This window comes from Schistocerca cancellata, chromosome 3 (genome assembly GCF_023864275.1).
Source record: "Schistocerca cancellata isolate TAMUIC-IGC-003103 chromosome 3, iqSchCanc2.1, whole genome shotgun sequence".
Classification (NCBI taxonomy): domain Eukaryota; kingdom Metazoa; phylum Arthropoda; class Insecta; order Orthoptera; family Acrididae; genus Schistocerca; species Schistocerca cancellata.
The window spans coordinates 131,899,479-131,914,687 of record NC_064628.1 but is presented as its reverse complement, the minus strand read 5'-3'; the positions used below and the strand labels follow the sequence as shown (position 1 = coordinate 131,914,687).

Here is a 15,209-nt window from a genome sequence, read left to right as displayed (position 1 = left end):
ACAGTTTTAAGATGATGTGGAGCCAAACATCATCATCTGCAATATATAAGGGAACCATCAGTCATCTTTATGGAGTGGACAGCATTATGCCTTACCTCCTTAGGTGCTCCAAAGGTTCATGTTAGAGCCAGAAATCCATGCAGCAGCTCTCCATACTGGTTGTCTGCTGCCCGAATTACTTTCTCGGTATGAATGGTTGCACCCCACCAAAACCTGGGTGCTGTTAAACATGTTGTGTTGTCAAATAGGTGTGAGTTCTTCACATCCGGCAGCAGATTGTAATGGACAAGGAAGTTTGCTCTGATGATAGGTTAGGCAATGTCTGCAAAGATAAAATTTCACACGAAGGCTCATCTTAAATCCAGGTCTAGTTCCAAGTGCCGTGTGCCGAACGTTGTTATGACCAGAGTTTTTTGCAGTGATCAGATAGAATAATGTGGGTGGTGATGGTGGTGACTTCTGTGGATAAATTGACAAATCGGATCCAGTTCTATTAAATATTTTCAGCTGGAGCACCTATCACTAGCAAAAAAGGCGTGGAGACACTGATCGGCAATCGGAGGAGCTGCCTACTTCCAACTGCTGCTGCTATTTGGGTAAATGCAGCGAGTTGTGCATCTGCATGCCTGCTCCCAGAATTTCTCGTGATACCAGCAGAAACCTTGCTGCTCAGAATCAGTAGCGGAGGAGGTCGTTGATTATCTGCTGCGCAGTCATTGGCAGTATTCATTCTGCCCTCAGTCATTGCTTGAGTCACTTGGAAATAGCAGTTCACCGATCTGATGTGTCAGTAGATCCACCTTGGTTGCCAAGGCATCGTAATCCGTGAGCAGTACAGTTGTCATCATGTTGTGGATTTTATCTGCCGACTCCACTACGATGTCCAAGGGTGTATCAAACTGTGATGCTGTGATTGCTTTGACAGGTAGTGCCAACGACTGTTCCATATTGTGCACAGTAAGCTGCTCAGAATAGTTTCCACATCTATGTTGCTTCCTGGATGCTGCAAGTAGTGCAAAGGCTTTCTGTCTCTAATATACTCCTGAATGAGAACCTGACGGATTTGGTTCTCCTGCAGAGCTGCCACTCGCCAGACCAATTCTGCTTCAAGCCGATCATAGAAGTTAAACTTTGGTGCTGAGGTAATTATATCTTGCACTTCTGTAATGTACTAGCTGTCTAATTGGCTTACTACCATTGTGAACTTGGTAGCATCTGCTGAAATTCCGTGATAGAAAAAACTGGCCTCCATCTGCACAACCCACAAAGCTGGATTGGATGGCCAGAAAGGTGGTAGTCTTACAGTCAGTCGTGACGTGGTGGGATTCAAATCAATCATTTTGAAAATTCCTTTGTAAGAGCTCATTAATCCAATGACACTATGCAGGTAAATCACGTCAGGCTCACCACTTCGTGGTACAAGCTTTTCAGACTATTTCAACTATTAGAAGAATAACGAAATGTTTGACAGCATTGTGTTTGTAAACACACACACACACACACACACACACACACACACACACACACACACACGGCGCACGCGATACAACCCTACATAATTGAGTGATATCATCACACTGTACATGTAGTTTTGCCTTTGTTCAGTCATATCGTCTAACTTAAGTCACAGGGTCAGTATTGTCTTATGCGTCCTTCACTTGTCTGGAGACCAAACTGATATTCCCCGCAGTCGGCTTCTACCAATATTTCTCTTCTGTTAACAATACATATTAGTATTTTGCAACCATGACTTTTAAATTGATAATTGGGTAATGTTCTAATATTCACAAATGTCAGCACCTGCCTTCCTTGGAATTCGAATTATTACATTCTTTCTTAAGTTTGAGTGTATTTTGTCTGTCTCATACGAGGTGCAGTCAAGTTCGAAGGCCTCCGATTTTTTTTCTCCGGACTGGAAAGAGATAGAAACATGCGCATTGTTTTAAAATGAGGCCGCGTTCGTTGTCAATACGTCCCAGAGATGGCAGCACCGTACGGCAGATGCAATTTTACCGCCAGCGGCGAGAATGAGAACTGTTTTAAATACTTAAAATGGCGACGTTTTCCTTACTTGAACAGTGTGCAATCATTCGTTTTCTGAATTTGCGTGGTGTGAAACCAATTGAAATTCATCGACAGTTGAAGGAGACATGCGGTGATGGAGTTATGGATCTGTCGAAAGTGCGTTCGTGGGTGCGACAGTTTAATGAAGGCAGAACATAGTGTGACAACAAACCGAAACAACCTCGGGCTCGCACAAGCCGGTCTGACGACATGATCGAGAAAGTGGAGAGAATTGTTTTGGGTGATCGCCAAATGACTGTTGAACAGATCGCCTCCAGAGTTGGCATTTCTGTGGGTTCTGTGCACACAATCCTGCATGACGACCTGAAAATGCAAAAAGTGTCATCCAGGTGGGTGCCACGAATGCTGACGGACGACCACATGGCTGCGCGTGTGGCATGTTGCCAAGCAATGTTGACGTGCAACGAGAGCATGAATGGGACTTTCTTTTCGTCGGTTGTGACAATGGATGAGACATGGATGCCATTTTTCAATCCAGAAACAAAGCGTCAGTCAGCTCAATGGAAGCACACAGATTCACCACCACCAAAAAAATTTCGGGTAACGGCCAGTGCTGAAAAAATGATGGTGTCCATGTTCTGGGACAGCGAGGGTGTAATCCTTACCCATTGCGTTCCAAAGGGCACTACGGTAACAGGTGCATCCTACGAAAATGTTTTGAAGAACAAATTCCTTCCTGCACTGCAACAAAAACGTCTGGGAAGGGCTGCGTGTATGCTGTTTCACCAAGTAAACGCACCCGCACATCGAGCTAACATTACGCAACAGTTTCTTCGTGATAACAACTTTGAAGTGATTAATCATGCTCCCTACTCACCTGACCTGGCTCCTAGTGACTTTTGGCTTTTTCCAACAATGAAAGACGCTCTCCGTGGCCACACATTCACCAGCCGTGCTGCTATTAGAGATGGGTCGAACTCGTTCAATCCTGTGAACTACTTCATTCATTTCACCCTTTGCCGTGAAGCGTTCAAATTAAGTTCATTCATGAAGTACGGAAGCCAGGCGAAGTTGCCCAGTTCACCGCTCAGCCGCGGCTACGCTCGCTTCGCCTCGCTCGTACAATAAAGCTTCGTAATACTTCATAATTTTACCAACAGATGGCCAACTATGCAGTAACGTGCACGCAACGTTTTACGCTCTTACAGCGTCTGAGCTAACTTAAATAGAGCATGGTCGAAGGGGACAAAGGAAAGATAAACAGAGAAGCCTGTCACATATAAAGAAGGTATTACATTTAATCTTGCTCGACATTTTCTCATGAAGCACCCAAAAAAGTCTTTATCTGCCAAGTGAAACATTATTTGTTGTATTCATGGACTGAAAACTAGGGCTACCAACAAAATGCAGTCCAGTTTCATGTTCCTTTTAAAATTTAATCCAAAATAGAGTGAGTATGTTTACCACTGTCACAAAGTCTATATATCTACGGTTAAGTAATTATTCAAAAGTTTTCCTGTAGATTTTATTTTTGTTGAGAATAATATAACCCTCCAGATTCAAAATGTAAACTGTCACCTGTAGTCATTGGTACTATTTCAGGTAAAATCCCTCTTTCAGTGTTATTAATAAACCTTTTATTTATTTTCATGTTGGCTGTGTGTGCTCACACAGCCAGCCTATTCGTTTGTATCTGTAATATTAATTTGTTCGAAAGCGCTGCCAATGGTAGGCTACCGGTAGACGTGAAGTATAACTGAACTGCACAAATAGTCACGGGTAATGATGTCAGCACTGCAGGAAGCAGCTGACGCTGCCTTTCCCTCGCCCCTCACCTCCCCAACCCCTCACAAACCTATAGTTTCCCACAAACGCACCGCGATTCGTCGACTGGCAGTAGAGGGGGGACTGAAGTGAAGGGAGAATGAGTGACGTAGCGCCGATGTAGTGGGATGAGGGAGAGGAGAAGAGAGTGAGTGAACTAGAAGAAAGTGTGGAGTGTGTTATCTGTGAAGAGTTTGAAGTACCAGTTCATTGAAATTGAGTGGTTAGTTCACACTTCACTGGAGTGAAGCGTTCATTTGAACGACTCATTCACGAGCTCCCCATCACTAGCTGCTATTGCCTCAGCGATTCTCCAGTGGTCAAAACAGACTCCTAAAGAAGCCTTCGCCGCTGCCATGGAATCATGGCGTCAGCGTTGTGAAAAATGTGTAAGTCTGCAGGGTGATTACGTCGAGAAGTAATGCCAGTTTCATCGATTTCGGATGAGTATTTAACTAGAAAAAAAATTGGAGGCCTTAGAACTTGAATGCACCTCGTATATCTTGTACACCAAGTGGAATAATTATGTCATGACTGGCTTTCTTTCCAAAGGATCTCAACAATTCTGAGGGATTCAAAGTGCTTTGTTTCGTCTTAGGTCTTTCAGTGCTCCATCAAATTCTTTTCTCAGAATCACATCTCCACTTTCACCTGCTTCATTTTCTACTTCCCTAGTACTGTCTTGAAGTTTCTTTCCTTTTTACAGTCTTTCTGTATAGTTCCTCCACCTGTCAGCCTTCCTTTCTTTGCTTCGTACTGCCTTTCCATCTAAGCTCTTGATATTCATACAACAGCTTCTGTCTCTGAAGTTTACTTTAATTTTCCTGTTGGCAACATGTATCTTTCCTACAGACATATGTACTTCTACTAGTTTTGCAGTTCTCTGCTAGCCATTCCTGCTTTTCCATTTTCCAATTCGTCAGTCTCACTCCCTCCTGTTCAAAACATTTACTGCATTTTAATATTTTATTGTTTCATTAGTTAAATTCACTACCATGTATGTTATTCAAAGACTTCTACTGAGCATTATCTTTTTGCCAGTTTGATCCTCTGCTGCCTTCACAATTTCATCTATCAAAGATACCTGTTCATCTTCTATTGTATTCCTTCCCCCTGTTTTAGTCAGTGGTTGCATAATGCTCTCTTTGAAACTTGTAATCACCAGAGGTTCTTACAATTTATCCAGGTCCCATCTGTTGAATTTCTGTGGGTTTTTTCCCAATTCATAACTAACCAATGGTGGTTGGAGTCAATATCTGCTCTTGGGAATGTTTTGCAGTTTCAAATCAGGTTTCTAAATCTCTGTTTCACCATTGTATAACATATATATAAACCTTATTTCACAATTCCTAAATCAAGTGTTTGTAATGATTAAATTGTATCCTTGGCAAAATTTTATCATGTGACTTCCCCTTCATTCCTCCTCCCCCCCCTCCCATCTCTCTCCTTCTTCTTCTTCTTCTTCTTCCTTTTTTTCCCAAAACTGAGTAATTTATTTTATTTCTTCATGCACATTTTCAATCTCTCATGGAGTAGAAGGATGTAACTCATACTACTGTGGCAATTCTTTGCTTTGTGTCAGTTTTGATTATTATAATGCATTCACATTTTCTTATTCATTATTAGTCCTAGTCCTGCATTACCCATATTTGGTCTTCCATTGAAAACCCCACACTGATATGACTAGAAATCCTATGCTTTAAACCACCACACTTCACTAATTCCAGCTACAGTAATAAAATAAAAAAAAAAAACCTTTTTACAGTTTTCAGTGGACTGACCCAAACAAGTGTAAACTGCAGAAAAGTGTAAAATACAGGAAAGCATAGGAAACACAACAAGCGGAAATGAATAAATTGCTCTTACTGTCTTTCTCTTTGTATTGTTCAGAATATGAAATTAATATATTTTAAATTTTGCCTGTTTAAAAAATCTGAAATTATTAATTGTTCTTGTTTCTTTCTAACATCAATAGCTCTACTTTTCTCTCCACAGTATACAAAGCATCAAACACATTATTACCAACTGATGCACTATCAGTGTACATCCTGAAAATGTTAATAGCACCCATAGCTTCTCTAGTGCTTGGCGCAACTGGGTCTTGGTCATCATCCTCATCACTCTTTTCACCAATCACCTCTCTCTTCCCTTCTTTAAAAGGATTGATAAGGATGCTATCTACTGTTTGTACCTCTGAAGTGATTACTGAAGTGTCAACACTGGCATACTCTTGAAATGTAGAGGACATGCCTTCTGTAGCCTTAGACAAATCTTCCAGTGGTTCCTGTGTGTTTTCTGTGAATATAAATCCTGCTTTCATGAAACAGTTAGAAATGGTTAAAGGAAGCTCATCCATCCATCCTTTGGCTACATAATGCATAGCTTCCAAAAGTGACAGGTCATAGATTTTGGGTCCGTGCCATTATCGTGAATAAATACAGCCTTCTAGATCAGCATTTTTCTATGTTTCCATTTAAATGAATGGATGATTCCTACATCTAACAATTGAAGCTTTGTACACTTAGGGGGCAGGAACATTAACTTAATATTTCTGAGCTGCAGATTGTCAGGGTGTGCTGGAGACCTGTCAAGTAGCAGCATTATTTCCTATTTTTTGATCCCATTTTGGTATACTCTGCATGCATGATGGAAGTGAAGATGAAACTGGTCATCCATGCAGTGCTGCTGACATCATAATTAGTGGGTAGAGTGCTCACATTTTTCAAACACCTAGGATTTTTCAATTTACCAATTACGTAAGGAGGTAATTTTTCAGACCCATCAGTCTTTTCCATAAGTAAAATGGTTGTCCTCTGCTTACTCAGTTTCTCACCAAGACATTTCTCACCTTAAAAATATTTTTATAGGTTGTAGTCTTTAAAGAAAGATATTTTGCTGTTCTTTTTTCCATTTATCCACAATTCAACTATCAGCACTTACACTTTCATCATACAGCTGGATATAAACACTGTTGTGATGACTTGTAAATCAGTCGATCCAAACATTTGATGCTGTGGAGACACCATTTTTGCAGGTAACTCGTGCACCTTTTCTCTCAGTATGTAGCCATAAAGTGGAATTCCTGATTCTCTTGTGCTAACAAACTATCATATGCTTGATGGCCCAGTCTATTTACGTGTTTTTGCCATGGATCCAGATTGTCTCGCGCTTGTTTTGACGATGGGCCAATTTCTCACAATCGTATTGAGGCCAGAAACAGTAAGTCCTAGGTCCTCTGCTAATTGAACTCTCAGTCCAATATTCGAGAACCGCTATGTGAACGTACTTACCATTGGGGAATCTGATTCCCCAGGCGTTCTTTCAGCTTGCCGAGAAGATGTAAATTGCAGACACAAGATATGGCCTTCCTGATCTCCATTACCCACATCTGCTTGGCCTTGGTCAAATTGTTGACACCATTTCGCTGTGCTTTGACACGACATTGCATTTGGTCCATGTACCACCAGATTTCATGATGAATCTGTGTGCAGTTCCGAACTTTTACCCACAAGAATCATACTATCCCACATACTTCAACTTTGTAGTGTATTTCCAGTTGCCATACCATTTTAAACACACTCTGTGGTGCACCTGTTATACAGGGCAACACGTTTCTCTTGTTGCATAATGGTCTTAACGTGGAATGATGTGAATCTTTTTTTCTGAAGTCCCTGCGTATGTCAGTTGTGTTTAAAGAATTTATAATAATTTGTAACATACAATCTTGTTCCAGAACTCTTCAGACAGTATGGTATAGCACCAGTTTCACTGGATTGGGCCCTAGAGTGCATCTCCTGCCACAGCCTCATATCAGTACTTGGATCACTGCTTGCACCTGTAACTCGTGAACAGTTGGCAGGCCCTCCGATACGATTTCCGCCAGAATGTCTACTTAGTGAAGAAGAGGAGGATGATGATGAAGAGGAAGAATGTGATGATAACAACAGGTAGCAGAACTGAAGCCATATATTGAATTTGTCATATGAATTTACAGGCTCACAAATTTCTACAAAACTGTGCAATTGCATTATGTTCCCTGGTGTGAATATAGATTTATATAAATATTTTTTTAAATACTGTAAATAATGTTTTATTGGCATTAAAGGTACAAAAACTGTGTGTTTTCTTGTGAATAACGGGAGTACCTTTTTCTTACATTATTAGGTGACCAGAGTAGCAATAAAAATATGGACTGTTGGTCTGTATTTGTTTCATTTATGTGGTATTTGTTTAGTTGTAAACTGGTCTAGAACATTAGAATCTTGTGATGTAACTTGGATAGAAATGAACCGAATCATGATTACTTCAATTTGCATTGTCATTCTTTCCAAAAGAGAATCAGTATGTGTTTTTAAGTTCCTGTTTGAGCTGCAATGTTTATAATGTTCATTGCAATACTATATATCTGTACATAGAAATGACATAAATTTGTATAGTATATTTTCTACATGCAACTCTGAGGAATGGAGTAATAAAACTGGAAAATTATCAAACATCTTTCTTATTGGTTACATGTAAATGCCACAAAAGCAATGAAATTTTGGAAGAAAATTACTTTCATGCATATTATTGAAGTGCAAGAAAAGAATTTATTTCCACTTCATACAAGCTCTATAGATCCTTTGAGGAGGAAATCATTTTAATACCATTTCACAATATCTTCAGATGTTCCAAGATTTGCCTTTTTTCTGTTTTGTTGAGTAAGAATTTGCTCAGCGTTTTTCTCTATTTTTCTGACTTTTACTAACCTACGTATATCAAGTATTGTTGCTGTATTAAGCATGTGCCTGATGCATATCAGTACTGTTGCCATTTTTCACCTTATTGAAAGGAGTGTGTTTTTTATACAACTTTTAAAAAGTCAGTTTCCGTTGTGCCGTAGTTTACTGCTTTGCTGAAAGAATTGTTAAATGTACTGCATTAGCTGTACCAATCATCTGTTGTTCATATGTAAGACGAAAATCAACATAGCTGTGGCAAAAGGAAACTTCAGTTGAGAAAATTCTTAATTACAACTAAACAGAATTGGTTGGCCTGTACTTACAAGAATCGAAATTTCTGGTACTGTCAATAGAAAGACTTAAAACTAGAAATTACTATTCTTAGCTTTCAGAATGTGTATGTCTTTTCCTTAGCAAAGAGAGAGGAATTGATTGAGAGGGTTGTAAGGGAGGGGCAAGCTACTAATATCCTAGATTGAGAAAGACCAACATGATGTGAGATTGAGTAGTGCCAAAGGGTAGGAGACTACAGGTAGTTCATTTGTAAGCATTATGCCAGCCTTAGCTCCAAGATGGTAGAAGGGACAGTGTGGGAAAAGATGGATTAAAGAAGAAGTGGAATGTGTAATAAGTTAAGAAATAGGCAGAAATGGAAAAGAGATTGGGAGGAGGATAGGAAATATGTAATTTAGTAAATAATAAAATTTTGCCATTGGGTGAAAAGGGGGAGGGGGTGTTGAACACAATCCATTGGTGATGCTGGCATTAGGAATAAAGTGTGGGTGTTTGGAGCCGGTTTTACAGCAAAAATGATTACATGTGTAGAGACAATTGTCTGGAACTGTCATAGACATTGCCTGACAAAAAAAAGTGAAGCACCCAGAAGAGGAGGAGGAAACAAACTGAATTTACACAGACTGAGAAGGTATGTAATGTTATTTCAGTGATTGCAACATGGAGTCAGATTTACGAGGATCTTGGCAGCATGAGCCTACTGAATAGTATGACACTGCACATCCTCTGGTCTGGATGCATGCACTGATTCAGTTGGGAATGGTGTCGGAAGGCTGTTGTGTCTCCTAAGGTAAGCTGGCCCGCTGCTGGTGCACTGGCCCTTAACCCTAGAGTACTAAAGGGTGGAAAATGATGTTTTGCTACTAAGCCACCGTAAATTTTTCTGCTCCAAATTGTATTCAAAAGAAGTCGTAATGTATAGGTTATGCATTAGTTAATTGCAAATATCTACATCTACATCCACACTCTGCAAGCCACCTGACGGTGTGTGGCGGAGGGTACCTTGAGTACCTCTATCAGTTCTCCCTTCTGTTCCAGTCTCGTATTGTTCGTGGAAAGGAGGATTGTCGGTATGCCTCTGTGTGGGCTCTAATCTCTCTGATTTTATCCTCATGGTCTCTTCGCGAGATATAGGTAGCAGGGAGCAATATACTGCTTGACTCCTCGGTGAAGGTATGTTCTCGAAACTTCAACAAAAGCCCGTACCGAGCTACTGAGCGTCTCTCCTGCAGAGTCTTCCACTGGAGTTTATCTGTCATCTCCGTAATGCTTTCGCGATTACTAAATGATCCTGTAACGAAGCGCGCTGCTCTCCGTTGGATCTCTTCTATCAACCCTATCTGGTACGGATCCCACACTGCTGAGCAGTATTCAAGCACTGGGCGAACAAGCGTACTGTAACCTACTTCCTTTGATTTTGGATTGCATTTCCTTAGGATTCTTCCAATGAATCTCAGTCTGGCATCTGCTTTACCGACGATCAACTTTATATGATCATTCCATTTTAAATCACTCCTAATGCGTACTCCCAGATAATTTATGGAATTAACTGCTTCCAGTTGCTGAGCTGCTATATTGTAGCTAAATGATAAGGGATCTTTCTTTCTATGTATTCGCAGCACATTACACTTGTCTACATTGAGATTCAGTTGACATTCCCTGCACCATGCGTCAGTTCGCTGCAGATCCTCCTGCATTTCAGTACAATTTTCCATTGTTACAACCTCTCGATATACCACAGCATCATCCACAAAAAGCCTCAGTGAACTTCCGATGTCATCCACAAGGACATTTATGTATATTGTGAATAGCAATGGTCCTACGACACTCCCCTGCAGCACACCTGAAATCACTCTTACTTCGGAAGACTTCTCTCCATTCAGATGACATGCTGCGATCTTTCATCTAGGAACTCTTCAATCCAATCACACAATTGGTCTGATAGTCCATATGCTCTTACTTTATTCATTAAACAACTGTGGGGAACTGCATCGAACGCCTTGCGGAAGTCAAGAAACACGGCATCTATCTGGGAACCTGTGTCTATGGCCCTCTGAGTCTCGTGGACGAACAGCGCGAGCTGGGTTTCACACGATTGTTTTTTTCGAAGCCCATGCTGATTCCTACAGAGTAGATTTCTAGTCTCCAGAAAAGTCATTATACTCGAACATAATACATGTTCCAAAATTCTACAACAGATAGACGTTAGAGGTATAGGTCTATAGTTCTGCACATCTGTTCGACGTCCCTTCTTGAAAATGGAGATGACCTGTGCCCTTTTCCAATCCTTTGGAACGCTACGCTCTTCTAGAGACCTACGGTACACCGCTGCAAGAAGGGGGTCAAGTTCCTTCGCGTACTCTGTGTAAAATCAAACTGGTATACCATCAGGTCCAGCGGCCTTTCCTCTTTTGAGCGATTTTAATTGTTTCTCTATCCTTCTGTCGTCTATTTCGATATCTACCATTTTGTCATCTGTGCGACAATCTAGAGAAGGAACTACAGTGCAGTCTTTCTCTGTGAAACAGCTTTGTAAAAATACATTTAGTATTTCGGCCTTTAGTCTGTCATCCACTGTTTCAGTACCATTTTGGTCACAGAGTGTCTGGACATTTTGCTTTGATCCACCTACCGCTTTGACATAAGACCAAAATTTCTTAGGATTTTCTGCCAAGTCAGTACACAGAACTTTACTTTCGAATACATTGAACACCTCTCGCATAGCCCTCCTCACACTACATTTCGCTTCGCGTAATTTTTGTTTGTCTGCAAGGCTTTGGCTATGTTTATGTTTGCTGTGAAGTTCCCTTTGCTTCCGCAGCAGTTTTCTAACTCGGTTGTTGTACCACGGTGTCTCTTTTCCATCTCTTACGATCTTGCTTGGCACATACTCATCTAACACATATTGTACGATGATTTTGAACTTTGTCCACTGATCCTCAACACTATCTGTACTTGAGACAAAACTTTTGTGTTGAGCCATCAGGTACTCTGAAATCTGCTTTTTGTCAATTTTGCTAAACAGAAAAATCTTCCTACCTTATATTAGCTCTCCAGTGGTATGTTACTTACAAAATAAGAACAAACTGTCCTGTTTCATACCCTATGACAATTTTCTGCTCAAAATGTTATTGAGAAAGTAATCATAATTTATGTTTTCTTCTAGTTACAAATTATAGTTATTATTATAATTCCAATAGTATTTTACACACACACAGTGAGTACAGAGCCTTCTGATTTAGACACTGTTATTACAGTCTAAGGAAGAGGAGCTCAGTCTTTGTTTGTCATCCAAAAATTATTCCTCTGATTCCTTGATTTCCTCATTTGTTGCTTCAAAGTCTGGGTCTCCATCACTGTTATCTGTAAACACAACGTTAACTTCTTCAAGTAAATCACACAGTATGGTAGTGTCAAAATCAAACTCTGTACCATCCATATTGTTCTGACTTCAGTTACAAAAGATAAGATTAGCACTGAAAGGGTCAATGTGATACAAACTAACACTCTTCTAACTGTGACAGCTTTACATTTCACCTAAGATGGCACACTAAGATAAATTCTAAGTATCAAAAAAAATATACTAACTATTAGAACATAATCACACGCACTAAATATTCATTATATTTATGACACAAGCTAAAGCAAACTGCTGAAGTCAGAAAATAAGTAATTCGGCCGTTATTAAAACCGTCATTTGCCATGAAAGTACTCAAGAGCATGTGTTGTTCCTGTATCCAGATTGGTGGGAACAGCAAAGGGGCTACCAACTGTAAGTTAATTTTACAAGTGTTTAGTAATCTAAGGTTAATTTCCTGGATACTGCCAGCAGGTTGGAATTGACATCCGAACTGGTTCTACACATGTTCCATTGGAGAACTTATATGAAGATCCTAATGGTCACAGGAGAACCTCAACATAATGCATGCTGTGAATTAACACATGCTTGTTGAAAAATTGTACCACAACACTGTTGAGTGATAGATAACACTTTGAGAACATAGGATGCCTGTTTTTGTATCATCAGAAGTTCCTTCAGTCACTACCAGCTATGACCTGATGTCATACCCAATGACTCTCCCACCTTGACAGCAGAAGTAACACCGCTGTGCCTATCCAAAACACTGGAAGAATAGGACTTCTTCCTGCTTCACACTTCTTCCTGTTTCACCATCATACTCACTGGCAGTGGTCATCTGGAATAGTGCAGAACCGTGATTCCTCACTGAACACTGTGCGATGTCATTCTCACAGTTCATGCGTCCCAATCATGTCACCACTTGCCATTTGTGTTGTGGCGTTAACGGCAGCCTACACATGGTATAATAATTCTCTAGTCCGTGTGCTGCCTGCCCAACCAATGGTACAGGATGGCACAGAATGTAGCAGGGACTCCATTATTTTTTCTTGGACAGTAGTCCGAGGTGTGAAGGGGTTATGATGTTCACAGTAACGGTGATCCTCCCATGTGTTCAGTTGGAACCTTGGAGACAAGTGTGTTCGTTCTGATGTACCAATATAGTCCAACATCGGTCCAGTGTCTCATCCGAATGCCCCACAGGTCTGGATACTGCATGATTCAACCAGCTAACCACCTGCAGACCTGCAAACTCTGTCAGGTGCAGATAATGCCATCTCCCACAAATATGTGCCATTTATGTGTCTTTGACAATGATCACACATCATCTGACATTATTCATGCTACTTATACATACAGAGAGTTTTTTTTTTTAAAAAAAGGAGGAATATTTTGAGAGGTGGTAGCACCCACCAAAAAAGGAAAAAATGTCCAGTAAAGGTGGGCTCTAAAATAAGAACCTTTGGAGCTATGATCACTTTTTCATCTTCAGTACTGTGGAACACATCTTTTCTACCGCAACAATGATAACAACAACAACAACAATTGTGGCCATTCTACCTGTCAGAGGGAATTGAAGCTCATAACCATTTTCATACCTGCCAATGGTGTGTGTGTGTGTACAAAGTTGGATTGACACCCAACCATGTCTCCTGGGTGCTTCACTTTTTTTGTCAGGCAATGCAGTTTGCCAAGGATGTTGCTTGGTTTGGGAGGATGACAGTAGGTACAAGTCTGCGTGGATACATAAATGCTATCCACATCAGCAAGACCCTGTTCTACATTCACAAGTTCCATGTCGGCATCTGCAGGTATATGAATGTAACCGTGACAAAAAACTCATCAGTCTTGTCAGCAAAGACATTTTACCTTTCAGAGTTGCTTGTGGAAATGAGCTTCTCGAGATGGCATAGTTCCTTAATGTTGTGAGCACCAAGTAAGGTGCTGTGAGGTTCATTGATCAGGAGCTCTCCTGAGCATACAGTGCAGCAGGTTGGACTCTGTGGTGTGGGCAGTATGAATAGGTGGTCAGCAATTGTTTAAGGCATGCCGACAGATCACTAGGCTCCTCTTGCCATCTCATTTCATTGTTCACAGAGAGCAACAATGCTCCAGAAGCTGGAGCAACATGTTAGAAGAACAGTATTGCTGTCATACAAGTTAAAAGCTTAGGTAGGCACTTAACAGATCATCAGTATTTAGCTTCATAGTATTTCACAAATCTGATTTTGAAGTTAAATGTTGCTAATAGCAAAAATCTCTTTAGGGAGCTATTTTTAAATAGTGTCATAAAGCTTAACATATTTTTTGTCAACATAGTCAATTAAATTGTCTTGATTTATCTCAGACAAAATTCCTAGAACTTTAAACCACTACAAGTTAATTGGCTCAGACATGTCTAGTTTGCTGTCCCATTGTGTATCCACATCTCCTTCAGCAACTCCTGTAGGCAGTTCTGAAGATATTTCACAAAAGGGTTGTGACAGCTCCAAAAGAATTTATTAGTAGCTGTATTTCAATCTTCTTATCGTTGATATCTTGTGGTGTTGTTCCAGAACAGTATTGTGATTGTTTGCTGAGCAGGAGAAAGTCTTATATTGCCGAATTGCTGCTGTAATGTTTGGACCTCAGTTGTCAACAGGCTCGATCACCTCTCCAGAAACAGCTTGTTGCAGACAAGTTGTGAAATGGTGGTTGGATGAGGTGACAATTTCTTGGCACTCGCTGCACCATACTGGGACCCCATATCAATAAGAAACTGCGCCGTGTTGTGAAATTCATTTCCTCATGAAACTTTGAAAGATAAAATGTGTCCACTTATGAGACTGATGAGTTTATTTTTTAACCCAGCTGTCTTCAAATTCTGTAGGATTTTAGAAACTTCTACATCTTTTACTAGGTAGATGTTGCAACTGTATGAGTCTTATTGGGGTGAAATATAACATACTGGGCTGGTTGTGTCTCAGCAATTGCAGTGGCAGTAGTCA

The 15,209-nt window shown here is 40.4% G+C and overlaps 1 protein-coding gene across 3 annotated transcripts in view; it reads left to right on the top strand.

The window, feature by feature from the left end:
• Positions 1 to 8,325, top strand: part of LOC126174750 (breast cancer type 1 susceptibility protein homolog) — a 278,180-nt gene extending 269,855 nt beyond the window's left edge. For all 3 annotated transcript variants that reach the window (XM_049921072.1, XM_049921071.1, XM_049921069.1), the window contains one exon: positions 7,583 to 8,325. In XM_049921072.1, coding sequence (XP_049777029.1) covers positions 7,583 to 7,800 — 218 coding nt within the window. In that variant the 3' untranslated portion in view covers positions 7,801 to 8,325. The remainder of the gene's footprint in view (positions 1 to 7,582) is intronic.
• Positions 8,326 to 15,209: the final 6,884 nt, after the last annotated feature.